Below are 14,781 nucleotides of genomic sequence, written 5' to 3'. Positions count from 1 at the left end.
TTTAAATCTTCCGCCACATACACACACTTGACATTCATACCAAAGTGTTAGTTGCTGATGTAAACTATTAATGTGGGGGTGGATTAAAAAATATGACCTCCCTCCACCAGCAGTCTGACAGTCCAGAATTCTACCACCTTGTCCTGCATAATGCATAGATCAGTTCTCAGTATGTTGCAGTGTGCAGAGCACAAGTCATGCTGATCAAGCAATTGGAGGGCAAATGTACCTAAATCCGAGTTGCAAACAATCTTATGTTCCCTAGTTATATGCATTTTATCTATTATATACATTAAACTAGTACAGGCTATAAACAAACCAGGATGCGTCTCTCAGAAAGGGACATTTAAGTACAGACACGCTCCCCCCCGATAAGAAATGTGTAAAGGTAGGTAGGTTATAATGCAAACTATCTATTCTGTACTCCAGCAATGGAATAGTAATTGAAATCATGTTAAAATCTATGGAACTATTTAAGGGGCTTTTTCCAGAAGAATTGCTTTGGATGGCAGCCCAAAGTACTTTTATTAAATTCCTTTAAAAACCATCCAACCCCTAGGCAGCTCTGTAAAATGCTCCAGGTATTATATCTGGCTTGACTTTGGATTATTACTAGAGGCCATTAGGCACGTCTGGAACCTACTTTCCACAATAAATATTTCCCATGTGGTTGTGTAAACTGGTCAACTTTGCAGAAGTGATAAGCACCCGAAAAAGGAAGCGTTATGTAGAAGGGAGACTTTGCTTAGCAAACATTGGCATCTAACCCCCAGGCGTCTGTCTCTTTGTATGCAGGTGAAAAAGGAAGACTGGCTTTTGAAAAAATGGACAAAATCTGTTGTGAACTGAGGGATACCATGTATCAAGAAGCTGAAATCGAAATTACAGTATTTTGAACAGTATCGTCAAGTGATGCCAGCTGTTCATCCTGGGTTTGCTTTTGTTAGCATATAAATTCCTAGAGCACAGGCCAAAGCATAAAAAAAAGTAAATCTGTCTTAGCTGTATTTTAATATCAGAAACCTTAGAGAAAGAAGTTTTCTGAGTTTTAACACAGCTGGCAGGTGTAAAAAGACTTGGTGACTCTGGTCTCATAATCAGTAGGTACTCTAAACTATTAAGTATCCAAATTTCCCCATCTTCAGTATAACAAATGTTAAGCCTGCAGTGTATTTGGATTAAGAAGGCATAATGCACTGAAGTTCTCTTTACTCTGTTCTCAGTGAGGAAAGATCAAGCTGCTGCTTTTAAAACTGTTAAGTGATTTCTCATAAATATCTCAAGAGGTTCATGGCGTTCAAGCAGGAGAGGGATCAGTCTGGGACTTCAGTGAGTGAACAGCATTGAAGAAGAGACTGCCCTCTACACCTTCAAATCAAGATGAACATACACCCTTCTCTAAGTACAGGAGGAGACAGAATACAGCGTATATTTATTCATTTAATCTTGTGGACCAAGACTTTCAACAACAGATTTCAAAAATCATGAACTAGCTACAGCAAGTTAACCTGCAGTCTTCTCTGGGTCACCTTACTGTGGCAAAAACTAAAACTTGGTGAAGACTTGTGACTTCCTTATTCACTTCTGACAGCCTCCACACATCCTAACCTTCATCCAATATCACAGGGCAAATTCTACCCCAGGTGCATTTTTTAATTGCAAAATTTACACAGAAGTAAATGTACAAAGTAGTCCTAGGGGATTGTCACCAGCATGGTAGTAAACAGTGTCGCAAATTTCAGCCACTTACCATTTAGCTTTCTTTCTATACACAAAAAGCACCTAGGATAAAAAATGTCATTCCCCACATCCCCTAAAAAACCCACCAAATTGTTGGTGAGTGCACTTCTTCTATAAGCACAGAAGAAGTGGCTTTGTTTTGGTGACATTTTGCCGTCCCAAGATACATGTGAATGTGGTTTAGGGTAGTAAAAGCCCCCACCCCCATTTATGTCAATTTTGTTTTTGTCCCTGAAGGGTAAAGTAAACACACCAGTATCTAGTGCCAGATGATAAGAAAGAACTTAGAAACTAGCTCTTCCCATTTGAGTGCCTAATTCTGGGTTTATGTCACTTGTTTAGGTCAGAACAAACAACTATTTTTAAGTGGTCTATATGGCTGTAATACTAAACATTTACATAAAGGTTTTACTGAACTTAGTGAGACGTACTCTGAAAACACACTAGGGTTCTGATTGTATGGGGTGCTTTTCTCAGTTGATACTGAGAAACACTCTGGGTGTGTTTGTGCAGGCTCCCATCATTAGAGCATGGCCCTTCGCTTTAATGTACACATTTTATACAGTATATGGTGTTTGTACTTTTCAGTATTTATTGCTCGGATTAGTTTACATATTCTGTTCTTTGAAAAAGTTTTATTAAAACATTTGAAATGGCATTTCATTGTTCTTCAAGTTATCGCTTACATAAAATACAAAACAGTGGATCCAGAGTTAGGGGAGATGCTTGTGGGGGACACAGCTATTTGGATCTGATAGCAGAAGAGGGTAAATTGGTGCTGTTTCTGGGTTGGTGGTCAGCCCTGCTGGATCAGACCAAAGGGCCATCTAGTTCTGTTCCCACAGCGCCCAACCAGATGACTATGGGATGCCCCCAAGCAGGACACAACCACAATAGCTGCAAAGCATGTATGCTGTGGGGTGTTTGCAGTTAGTGAACTGCATAGGCTCCCTACCAAACTGCATACATTTTTTAGAAGATATTGGGAAAATGGTAGCCTAGCACTCAAATTAGGCAGTATCCAATGTGACACTACTGCTAATGTACATTACATTGCCCAGGTGGGGAACCTCTTTTCAGCTTTGGGTCCAAATTCAATTCTGGAGAAGTTCTCGGGGGCCATGCTCCAGTGTTGGGTGGGGCTGAGGCCAAAAGGGTCAGGGTCAAAAATACAAAAAATAAAAATACAAGCATGTTTTAGCTTAAAGCGCCTTAGGAGAGGCATTTCAACCTTTTTAAAAGGGGGAAAACTCTACAAAAGCACAAAACGGTGGTTGGGGGAAAGGGGGTAGAGCCAGGGCATGTGGGGACTCGGGGGGGTGCACAGATTGGGACCCCAGAGGGGGGTCTTCTCTGCCCCATCCTAGTGTAAACAACCTCTAATATAAGTGGTCGTTCATGCTAGGGAAACGTAATTCGCATTGGATACTGCCCATCATCTCCAGACCCACACATCTTTCTGCGAGATCAGAAACGGTTTGCATACAAATGTTCTAAAGCAACATAGCAAATTCCCTCACATGTCTTTTAAAAAAAGAACTAGACGGCTATTAGATAACTAGTAGGTTAATCAGCAACTGTGATAGCTAAATGATACCTCCATGTTCAGTAGTATACCTCTGAATACCAGACGCCAGGAGCATATAGAGGGCTGTTCCCTTTGTGGCTTACTTGGTGGGTTTTCCAGAGCCATCCAGCTTGACCACAGGATCCAGAACTAAATGGCCCTTTCATCTGATCCAGCAAGGTTGCACTTAAAGTATGAAGAATGAAGTTCCCAACAATAATCTTGTGTCTGGCGCTTGTTATAGCACCTAGAATCAGAAGCACAGTCCTGACCAAAAATACCAACTCCAGCTGCTGGGTGTGATGTTAATTGAAAACAAGTTGGCTTGCAAATGGGGTGAATTTATGATTTCTATTAATATTGTTTTTATCAAACAGCCCAGAATAGATTTCTCTAGTTGTTATACAGTGTAACAATTCAGAACCAATAATATTCTGTTGCACTTATCTCCCCATCTGGTACAGAGACAAGAATTGTCTGTTCCACTCAGCACTCCATATAGCACTCTCTATATATGTCAGCCTTCCCCAACCTGGTGCCCTCCAGGTATATTGGACTATAACTCCCAGAATCCCCCAGCCAGTAGCATTGGCCTAACTCCATATATGTGGCCATGCCATGCTGTTTCATACAGATGTTTCTTGCTGTATCCTACCTCTCTCAAAATTCAGTGTGCACACCCAGTCATATGCATTATTTCTCCATAGCAAATCCCATTGTACTCAATGGATGGTAACAATAGTAGCAGCATGATTAATTTCTTCCTCTCCTTAACCCTTTCCCCTTAACCCCACCATTTTTGCTGATGTGGTAAAGAAAATGACAACATCATGACAAGATCCTAGACATTGTCCTAGATGTTAGGGAAGGGAAGAGAAGTGATTAAAAACGTTTGGTGATTTTGGCGCTAGCTGTGTATTTAACATGCCTCCGCCCCCGATATGCAACACTAAACCATAGTTAAAGCACTATGCGAATGAGCCTTGGGCTGAGCTACTCCCCCCTCCCCCTCTGGGACTTTTGGGAGATAGGAAGCATCTGTTTCCACTTTAAAGCCAACTTCCTTGTTATGTCCAAACTTGAGGAACTCTAGTTAAAGAAGTTAGGGTCGAATCATGGTTGATGAACCTGGCTGCCAAATCGTTTAAACGACTCAGAGATCATCAAGTTTAGACGTTACAAGGAACTCTCATTAGTTTGAAAGTGGAAGTGGATGTTACCAATCTTCTCCTCACAACTCTGCCAAAGGATGGAGTGGGGTGGGACAGAGCGCGCAAGCCTGAGGCCTGCTGAGTCTTGTTTATGTAGCACTAAACTATGGTTTAGAATTACATCTGAGCTGAGCCAAAGTTCAGCACTAGTTCAACTAGCCCAAGGATCAAGCTGGAAGTGACTTTCATCATGTAGTTCTGCCTTTGATTGCAGGGTTATTTTTCACAAATTGCCAGCATGGGCTCTGGATTAGGACCAAGCATGGGGTGTAGGAGGGCTTTAACCCTATGCTCCATGCTACGGTCTCGATATGGATTCCCCCCACCCTGGCATACTGGCAAGTTGTGAAAAACCTGCACTTCAGGAGTAGAACTACAGGATAAAAATCACATACAGTTTGGCCCCAAAGCACATGGTTTGAATGGTTGAATGCAGAGCCTTTGCAGCTGCGATTTAAAAAAAAAAAAAGGAAGTGGAGACATGTACTTCTTTACAAAAGAATTTTATTGTTGCAGCTAAAATGAGAACTCAAAATCTGTATGGGAAATTGAAAAACTGTACAGTTTTACTGAAACTGTGAGGTCACTGCAGCGCCTTACACAAAAGACAATATACCTGAAAATGTATTATACCAAAACATTTAGCTTGTTTGTTTGTTTTTATTTATTTTTTTAAAAAACGTTTTCTATGGCAATCTGTAAAAAAGAAAGACCTGATGAGTAAATATTTGCTTAAGGCATATAGCAGAGCAGCTCACTAACTTTCTAACAAGTTTAAACATGGATTTTTTTTCCATTTCCCCCCCAAGAATAGGTTAACCAATACATCCACTTTGAAACGCTACTGTATATACACACCCAAAACTACTACGTACATATACAGGACATCAAAACAAAATGCTTACAGTTCAGCATTATAAGCCTTATACACACCTCACTGGGCTTGACTAGGGCATTCTACTGTATGTCTTCACTACAGTACAAATCTTTCTTGAGTTGAAATGGGTAAAAGGCAAATAGTGATGCCAGCAGGCCTAAAGGGACATGGTAGCTACAGCTGAGTCCCCCCACTCCTTTTCTCTGGATAGCAAGAAAGATCTTTAGTTCTCCCTGACTAAAGGGATGCAAGTATTATACAATCAAGTCACACTGTGGATTCTAAGGAAAGACATTCTGAATTCAACTACTTCCTCTTGGGAGGAAGAATATTACAATTTATCACCCACTGTTATTTTCAAGAGCTTTGATTCTTCTTTTTAAAAAAGCAACAAAAACTTGTTCTCTAGAAAACAAAAAAGCACAAACTTTAAATCTCACTTTGGTTCTAGTGGCCTTTGCAAAAAGCTTCTCCCTTGGAAAATCAGAGAAGACAGCTCAGTGTATCTGGGCACCTCGTGTTTCAGCTATTTGCTGCAGAAAACTACTGTGTGTGCACGAGAGAGGTGTGAATATGGCTTTATACACACTCTGGAATGTTTGTACTATACTTACTTGGCTGAAACGAGTGGTATACAACTGGGTTACATGGCATATGTAGAAAACCGAATAGAAAGTCATGCCGAAGATTAGGCAAGATACAGGCTACCTGTTTTGTTTGTTTTTTTAAAGAGAACACACACCTACCAATCTATTGGCTGAATGAAGATACTTCAGCAACACCCTTGGATCCACAGCCATTTAAATGATCAGATCATGCAAGTATAATTTGGGCACATCAGAAAGCAGAAATATTAAAAAATATATATTTTCACTTTTCAAGCACATGGATTTTGATCAGGACACTTTTAGGAGACGTTATACATGCATTTGAATAAAAATGGGATACAAGCGCCGCTTTTGAACAATATCCCACTGAATGAGAGTAATGGGGACAAAGCAATCACATACTGTATAGTAAAGTACACAGATGAGCCATTATATATTATACCATTTTCTATACTCATATCAATATTTTTCATGTTTCCAATATTACTATTTAATATTGACCACTTAACAATATTCCTCCTGTCAAATTCTGGTCTAAACAATAATCTCGCAGGTAACTTCTTTGTAAGATTCCCAGTACTACCTGAGGATGTATTATTGTACTTTTGAAAAGCCCTTGATGCAAGCTTAGCTTTTAAACTTTTAAAAAAAAATCCAACCTCTTCCTTCCTTCCGTTAATTAACATCTCATTGGTTCAAGGGAGAAAAAAGAGCTAAACTTTGCAAGACTTGTGGAGAACAAAAATAAATATGGAGTGAAAAGTCTATTATGCTATAGATTTTTTTTTTAAGGGGATGGAGTGTAAGTGCTATATAAGTAGAATTTTCAAAGCAGTGATTAGTCATACTGAGGATCAGTTGTCCTGGTTTTACTTTGAAACTGCTACAACATCCATGAATGAATTTATCTTGTTCTCTGCATCATGGACAAAGGATTCCCCTGTGCTATTTTTTTTGGTGCTCACAAAAAGAGGGGTTGACAAAGTCAGCTTACTAACCCAATCAGCAAAAACAAAATACATAATTGGTCAAATTTTTGTCCTCCTCTTAGCAGCTATGGTCAAGTTAAGCTAGCGTATACCAAAAACAAAACCCCTCTTAAATTTTAATCTTCAGATGGAACAAGAAATCCTTGGGTTGGATCCTGACTTTGTCTTACTTAGAGTAGACCCACTGAAATCAATGGGAATTAAGTTAGTCATGAGTAACTCAAGTCCCATTTATTTCAATATGTTTACTCTCTATATCAATAAATCTGGATACAACCCAATGGATTTGTTCTGAGTTAGGATGATTACTCCCTGTTCTGCAGAGGCAGAAGGTTCAGACACTTACAGCGCAACCCTACACGTCTGCTTAGAACTAAGCCCCACTGAGTTCAATGGGGCTCAATTTCAGGTAAGTGAATATAGGACTGAAGCTTTATGCCTGGTTACTAAACAGCATGATCTTAAACCAAATAAAAGCCAATCCTGAAAATTTTCTAACAAAAAAAAGCCAACAAAACTAAAAACCACCAATATAGTGGCTTGCATCTTGTGAATGACTAGCAGATCTGGAGAGCCAGGTCTGCTCACCTTTTCTCCAAAAGGAAGCTGCCCCCAGCATTAGCTACTCAGGAACTATTAAGAAACACTACCAATGGCTCTCTGTAATAAGGAGATTTATTATTATTATTACTTTTAAACTCTTCTGGTTCTGTTTTGAACACAAAGCACATTCTTCACATGGCAAGTCTAGAGTGAAATTGCATTTTACATTCCAAATAATAAAGCAGCTTAAAAACTGGTCCTTTCTAAAGCAAGTATCTGAAACCATTTTTAATGCTAGTGCACATATTTTGGTTGCATTTCGCTATATATATATATATATAGTTGATGGTGCAATGCAATTGGCATATGCGCACAAATAGAGTGTAACAGAAGACTTGCAATGTGTGGTGGTAGGTAGAGAGAAATACAGTTCCTTTTGTCTAAAAGGGGGTGGGGGAGAAAATAGTAGCGTTGACCTGTCGAGACGCCCTGAGCGCAAGTGCCCATTATAATAAACGTGTAATGAAAGCAAGAATCTATTTGAGAATGATAAAATATATCCCATATTACCTGCACTGCCCAAAAAATCTCAAGGTACAGTCCAACTTCAGGGTGGTGGTGGTGGTACTACATAATCTCTATTTCTTCACTGGAGCTCCTGAGCAACAGCCAATTTATTAATAGAGGTTATGCAGAAGTGGTTCTTTAGAGCCTGAGCCTTCAGAATTAAAAGGCATGCAGTAAAGAGCTGTCCCCTCTCAAAAAAGCTGTACATTCTTCAGGGGTGTGTATATGTGGGTGTATAGTGGTGTTTTAAGGAACCCAATCATGTATTTGGTTACAAACACTTGGAGAATACAAGCAGTTTTCACTTGTGCCTAGTTTCTTTTTTTGAAAAAAAAAATCCAACAACACCAAAAGAACAAAAACTGGCTTTAAAAGACTAAAAAACAACAATGTGTTGTAAACTCTTATTATTCCATTTTAAAAAATAAGGAAAAATAATGAAAAACACAAGACTTATTTGGCATATTCTCTGCTTACTCCTGAATATCTTAAGGCCCTGAGATTAGAATATTATGTTCTTGGGACCATAGGGCTAACATTAAACGCTAGTGCATCAACTTTCTCTTTAAGCCCTAACCAAAGTTCCAGCTTCTCAAACTTAAGATATAATCTTCCACTGGGACAAGACTTGGTTGCCCCCTTCAGCTTTCTTTTATAGAAAGAAGATAAACACTGGTGACGTTACTGGCGTTTCGGTAGGATCGCCGGCATGTCCATCAATGAAAACATGCCCTATAAAAGAGGTATGTTCCTGCTGTCAGGACAGTGAACATACAGATGTTGATCAGAAACGGTTTCCAAGTTGACATCATGTTCTCGTCATCCTCTTCTTCTGGCTTCACCACCTCTTCACTGTGTGGTGAAGCATCAACAGTTCTCTTCCTAAGCTCAGTGTCTTGATTACCTCTGAGGAACAAGAGTAAATATATTCTGATCAGAAGGTTTCCTTGTTGCCTGAGAAAAGGAACTACAAGCATATTGGCACATGCTTATTTGGTGAGGTAGATGGTAAGACTGAAAAGGAGATGAGAATAGCAGGCAGCATGGCAGAAGGACAAGGGGCTATGCTGGGAGAAGGACAGAGGGGATTCACTGCACATAAATGATGAACAGCCATTCGTTCAAACTGTTAACACATACATTTATGTAAGCTTGCTTTTGGCAGGCTAAATTTTACTCCAGCATTCTTACTTTTATAGCCATATGATAAAATAGTTCATCTGACTCAAATGGAACGCTATACCTTGGCGTCCATTGTTTGATCGCAGAGCTGCCCAGAACAGCACTGAAGGTATGGGGAGAGGCTTGAAGGATAATCAGTGAGTGAGGACTACATCCTAAATTTTATCAGAAGGTGAAAAAGTGAAGATCTATACTGGAGTCAAGAAAAGAACAGTGGGATAAGAACAGCAAGCCATTAGCCCTCCTTCACTGTCCATCAGTGTGGTCCTGGGAAAGTCATTTCCCATTTCCACACATCTCGGTGCCCTTTGTGTGATAGCAAATAACTACTTTATCTGGTTTGTGTTGCGAGGTGAGAATATGGGCTCTGAAAAGCCTGGCTCATTAAACGATAAATACTGAGAATTTAAAAAAGTTTTTTTTCCCCATTACATTAGATGTAATGAAAATTCCATTACATCTAACCATCACCACAAGACAAATTAAAACTTCTCTTAACCTTCTGTTCCATTTAACTGGGTGGAACTGCGTTATTTTTATTCCTTTGGCTGTTTCAAGCATTAATGTTTCCCACACAAGTATTCAATAGCTGTTATATGTGAAAGCCATACAAGAACCCAGAAGGGCACTCATGTGGTACCCACACATTACAAGATTCTCAGCCCTGACACAGGCATATGCATACCAAAGAGGTTCCGATGGAATGTGCTCATGACCATGCCAAACAATTGTTTGGGTTTTCAGCACTGCATGGGTTGTCGTAGATAAAAATAGGTCTACTCTAATTCCGACATTCATTTAAAATTGATACTATCACTCATGAAGCAGCAGTGACACCTAGTGTTCAGAAGTGCACCTTGTTTATCTCCCATGCTTTTGGTAAGTAATGTGTTCTGTTTCTGGAGCTTTTAAGTTACTGCTGTTTGGACTGACAGGTAACAAGCCCTCCAATGAAGAGATAAAATCCATGTTGACCTTTAGCATCTTCTAGAGGAGTGGAAAGCCTTTCATCATCTCTCAATTCTCTTCAAAGAGACCAACCACTTCTCTGATATTTTGCAACATACTTTGAGCAACTGAGGGTGGAACTACATGTTATGGTTAGTTCCATAATTATTTTTAGAGACTATTTCTCCTCTATAAAGGATCACAGAACTACATCTAATTTGTAGTTCCACCCTGACAATGTTTCAGTTCCAGTAAGAATGTTTCAGTTCCACTGGGAAAGGGAGACTGCTAAGTAAGTGACTCCTTTCATTCTCAGCTAGTGCAGATTAAATAGGCACTTTAAAAGAAGCACATTTTAATTGCAAGACAAGGCAGCCGCCCTTCAACATCTTACATGAATGGATCTAGTTTCCTAATTTTAGCATTTTCCATTTTCAGAAGATTTTGAAGGCATGTAAAAAACAGGTTCAGCTGCTTTCAGAATGATTCTTTGAGTTCTTTAAGAATCATAATTATAACATAATTAAGCCAAGATTCCTGTGGATCAGCTGAAGCTTAGAAGTAATGCTACTGCTTTATCCACCCCAAATTATTTTAACTGTTTCTTTGAAGTCAGCTCTCTCTCCCTCCTGGCAAATGTTTCTGCTAGTAGAGAAGAAAAACGCACAGAAAGGGGAACTTTCCCAAACGTTTTCATCCTACTCAACCTTCACATCTCTATTCTTTCTGCACTGACATGCAGCATGTCTAGTGTAGTTTGGTAAAAGCACTGGGAAAGGAACAAGAGGCATTTGATGTGGTTTAGGAACGCTGTGATCTAGGACAGCTTGCTGGCTGCACGGCTGCTGAAAGTCTGCTACAGGTGTTCCAAAATAATCCTTGTTGTCATTACCTCTCCATATCTAGTTGCTCAGGGGGGCAATGCCTGCCATCAGGAACCTTAGCCTCCAGAGTGCTGACTTCCTCCTCAGTCACCCGATGCTTTGGGGAAAATTCTATGTGATCGTGCACCTTTCCATTATTCAATTCATTTGAGGTTCGTTTGGGTGGCCTGGGTGGTGGGGGAGTATATTCTGGTGGTGGGTCCAAGTCCTCTTTAGAGAGCTCTTTCCATTGCTCCTTCAACAGAAACAGAGACTTATTAACCTCCTTCAAATGACAAGCAGAACAAAAACCACACGTTTTGCTGGAATCCAGCGATTAGGAATTTACTGGACCATTAAGTTATTAACATTTTCAGTGAAGAGTTACTGCAGTTTGTTGCGCCTACTGCAAGCAAGGGTTAGGTGGCCATGGTAGAGACTACCTGAAGCAACTGCATGCTACCCAACAGACACACTTCCCCCTCTAGTCTTCCTTGTGCTACAAGATAAAGGAGGAAGTGGCCAGGGCAATGAGCCACTGCAGCATCAGGGCAGGAGTTGCTATTCCACATAACCTCTTGCTGCCCCAGAGTTGTAAAACAACACGAATTGCTTCTGGGTCAGGTATGGCAGCCACACATGTGGCATCCTATAACCAGGCTTATGCTTGTGTGTCTGCCGCAGGGCAATTTGTGGATCATTATATTTTAGCACATCTTATCACCTCTGGATCCCTTCGAGTCCTATGGTTCTGCATATCGATCTTCTGGGCACACCCGATTTTTAAAATTGAAAACAAACTATGACATTCAATACACTGCTAGTAACACTCACCTGCACAGATGAGTCTCCCATAATAAATTTTGCTCCCTCTATAACAGCCAAGTAAGAGAAACGAAGTTGGTCTGCAGTCTGTATGAGCCCCATCCGGTATTTTCTCATTTCTAAAAGAACCTGCTTAATGTCGACAGAAGAAGGATCTTTCCTTTTGTCCATCTGAACAGAGAAATGTGACACTCAGTTTGTGCTCTAATTTGTTTTATTTCAAAATTGTGGGCAGTATCCAAAGCTTCCCTTAGACTAGTGAGAATGACCACCGGTGCAATGAGAAGCTAGTGCTCTAGAAGATACAGCAGCTGGAAACAACCTAAAACTAGCATTTACGGGACAGGTCAGCTTGCAGAAAGGAGCTCCGCTGTCCCGTTCTGTAAATGCTAGTTTCTGGGGTTGCTCTAGGAAGCGCTAGCTTCCCATCACACCAGTGGTCATTGCAGAATGACACATCATACAATATTTTAAAACATATATAACCCAAACTCATAAAGGCAGATATTGCAAGAAAAGAGTATTAACGTATCAGACAGGAGAAATAAAAACAACTTCTGAGAACGGCAGTCATAGAGACACAGCATTAAACAAGGTTTAACGAACTACAAAGCAACAGTTTGTTGCAGAACAACTGGAAGACAGCTGTATCAAGGTATCCAAGTCACCTAAATGGCCAACACTTCTATTACTTGTTCTGCAATAAAAAATGTATAACTCGTAGTTCCACTATTTTAGAGTCTCAGCCATCGCTGGGTCTTCTCTCCTCAAGCCACTAGAGCTAGACAATTTGCATCCTGAAAGGTATAAATAACTTATCACCTGGTTGCACAGAATGAACAACATTCAGAGGCCAGGGCTCTGTATACTATATGTTTTTTGTTTAAGATTCAGTGCTGTTCCAAAGCAACCTAACTTTGGAAAAAGCAAAGCAGAACTCTACAGCATGAATAAATCTGCACATATTTGCTATTTTACATCATTCATTCTGCTTCTGATAACTCTTTTCCCACTTCCTATAGCTATGTAGAAGGCCTGACCCTTAACATTCTGTTGAGATTTCACAATCTCAACCTCAACTTCATAGCCAGAAGGACTAGGAGAGAAGGAGGGAGGGAGAGAAGGAGGGAGGTACCTTAAGCTTTCTATGATTAAGAGCTCCAAATCCCATGCTTTTAGTGATGCAGACTTGGAAATGTGGAATACACAAGATACACATTGGCCAACCAACATCACTCTCCTAAAATAAAATGAAGGCTGCAGTCCCAAACACACTTACTATGGAGTAAGCCCCACTGAACACAGTGGGAATTACTTTCAAGTAAACGTGCACAGGATTGTGCTGTACAGCTGTAATCCTCTGCTCGTGTACTTGCATGCAGGTTTTTCTTGAAAGCACTGGGACCCATTTACAAGTAAATGCACTTTGGACTGGAATGTGAGAGGGAGGAGAACAGACTGGGATTCTCCCCCAGGCTTCTAGCTGTGGTAGTGAGGAACTTCGAACAGGGCCATGAGTTTTTTGATAGATGCTCAAAAGTTATTGCAATAAGTCTGAAAATTAAGGCAACAAGTATTTAGAATTAAGAGGATAAAACTAAGCATTTTCATAGTTCTACTGCCAATAACAAGAACACGTTTATTGAAACAAGACAGAGCAAGGGTGGTGAAAGAGTGGGTGGTAGCTACTAACAGAAGACAGACCTCACTAGCAGTTAGCTTTGTTATAAGCTTTGAAGTGGAAATGTGGTACCAAAGGATGAGATTTTCTGCAGATCTCAAAAGATTTATTTCAACAGGATTAAACAACAATCGTTTGTGTGTTGTTGCTTTTGGTGCTCCCCCCCCCCCCCCGTTTTTAGGTGACGTTTCACAAGAATTGGACAGTAATTTATATGGGACTCCATGTGGACTGCCCATACCACACATCAGTTTGAGTGTCTGGTGGAGGTGAGGGGGGGTGTGCCATGCTCTTCCATGGCACAAAGACTGTTGCCAACCCACCATGTGGGGTTATGCTAAAAGAATTCAGAGAGATGTCCAAATATGTCATTATGTAAATGGCTTGCCAAAGTCTCCGGAAGATATTCTGCTCTGCTCCAGCTGAGCCAGTGCTGTTATTATGCTAAACATGTTTGCCAACACCTCCTACAAGCTGTTCTTACCAAGAGGAGACAAGTATCAACCAGACAGAAAGTTCCTGATCTTCCAATTCCCGCACTGCAATGCACAACAATGGGCCCATGTTCAGGGCTCAGCGACCCTGACTCTCTCACTTTGAACAGGAAGTTGAGGAATGAGGCTGGAGACTCGGGGACTCCAAAGTCCGGCCACGTTGTATAGTGAAAGTGAAGGATTTCTCGAGTTTCGTGTGTCTGTAAATTACAAGGGAAGAAAAATGTTTTCACTTGGGGTTTCTTGAGGATGAAAATGCATTTGCAATTCTGGTTACTGTCTGCAATAATACTTCAGTGATTAGAAAACCGACATTCAGTATATTTCCTTCCATAATCCTTGTTAAAAACTCCATACTTACACAATATTACGTTGATTGATTGGTTTTCAAATAACTTTTTAAGGCTTATTTTGAGGCTGCGTGTGATCAGGCATTTACTGCAGGAAGGGCTACAGGTCTGCTTGCACATGTTCCAAAGCTGGGAGTCCCACAGAGCATGTTAAACTCTATTGTGGCAACTTCCATTGTAATTTACAATGTTCTAGGGCAGGGGTCTAGAACCTCAGCCCCAAGACCCAAATTCCGATGGCTACTAGTCCTGATGGCTGTATGCTACCTCCAGTATCGGAGGCAGTTTGCCTGTGTACACCAGTTACTGGGGAACATGGATGAGAGGGAGCTGCAG

The 14,781-nt window shown here is 40.5% G+C and overlaps 2 protein-coding genes across 5 annotated transcripts in view; one reads left to right on the top strand and one right to left on the bottom strand.

Annotated features, from left to right (window-relative positions):
• The window catches only part of RIPOR3 (RIPOR family member 3), a 139,030-nt gene extending 136,148 nt beyond the window's left edge, over window positions 1-2,882 (top strand). For all 4 annotated transcript variants that reach the window (XM_084854145.1, XM_084854143.1, XM_084854144.1 and 1 more), the window contains one exon: window positions 796-2,882. In XM_084854145.1, coding sequence (XP_084710271.1) covers window positions 796-896 — 101 coding nt within the window. In that variant the 3' untranslated portion in view covers window positions 897-2,882. The remainder of the gene's footprint in view (window positions 1-795) is intronic.
• PTPN1 (protein tyrosine phosphatase non-receptor type 1) overlaps window positions 829-14,781 on the bottom strand; it is a 101,637-nt gene continuing 87,684 nt past the window's right edge. Inside the window, exons 6-9 of the mRNA XM_084854148.1 lie at window positions 14,086-14,295; window positions 11,930-12,091; window positions 11,125-11,351; window positions 829-9,008 (exon numbers count right to left, since the gene is read on the bottom strand). Of these exons, the coding sequence (XP_084710274.1) occupies window positions 8,819-9,008; window positions 11,125-11,351; window positions 11,930-12,091; window positions 14,086-14,295 (789 nt within the window). The 3' untranslated portion in view covers window positions 829-8,818. The remainder of the gene's footprint in view (window positions 9,009-11,124; window positions 11,352-11,929; window positions 12,092-14,085; window positions 14,296-14,781) is intronic.

The sequence above is a fragment of the Heloderma suspectum genome, chromosome 4, assembly GCF_057233095.1.
Source record: "Heloderma suspectum isolate Gila_16-S chromosome 4, 16-S_ref, whole genome shotgun sequence".
In the NCBI taxonomy this organism is placed as follows: domain Eukaryota; kingdom Metazoa; phylum Chordata; class Lepidosauria; order Squamata; family Helodermatidae; genus Heloderma; species Heloderma suspectum.
This window is presented reverse-complemented; position numbering and strand designations above follow the sequence as displayed.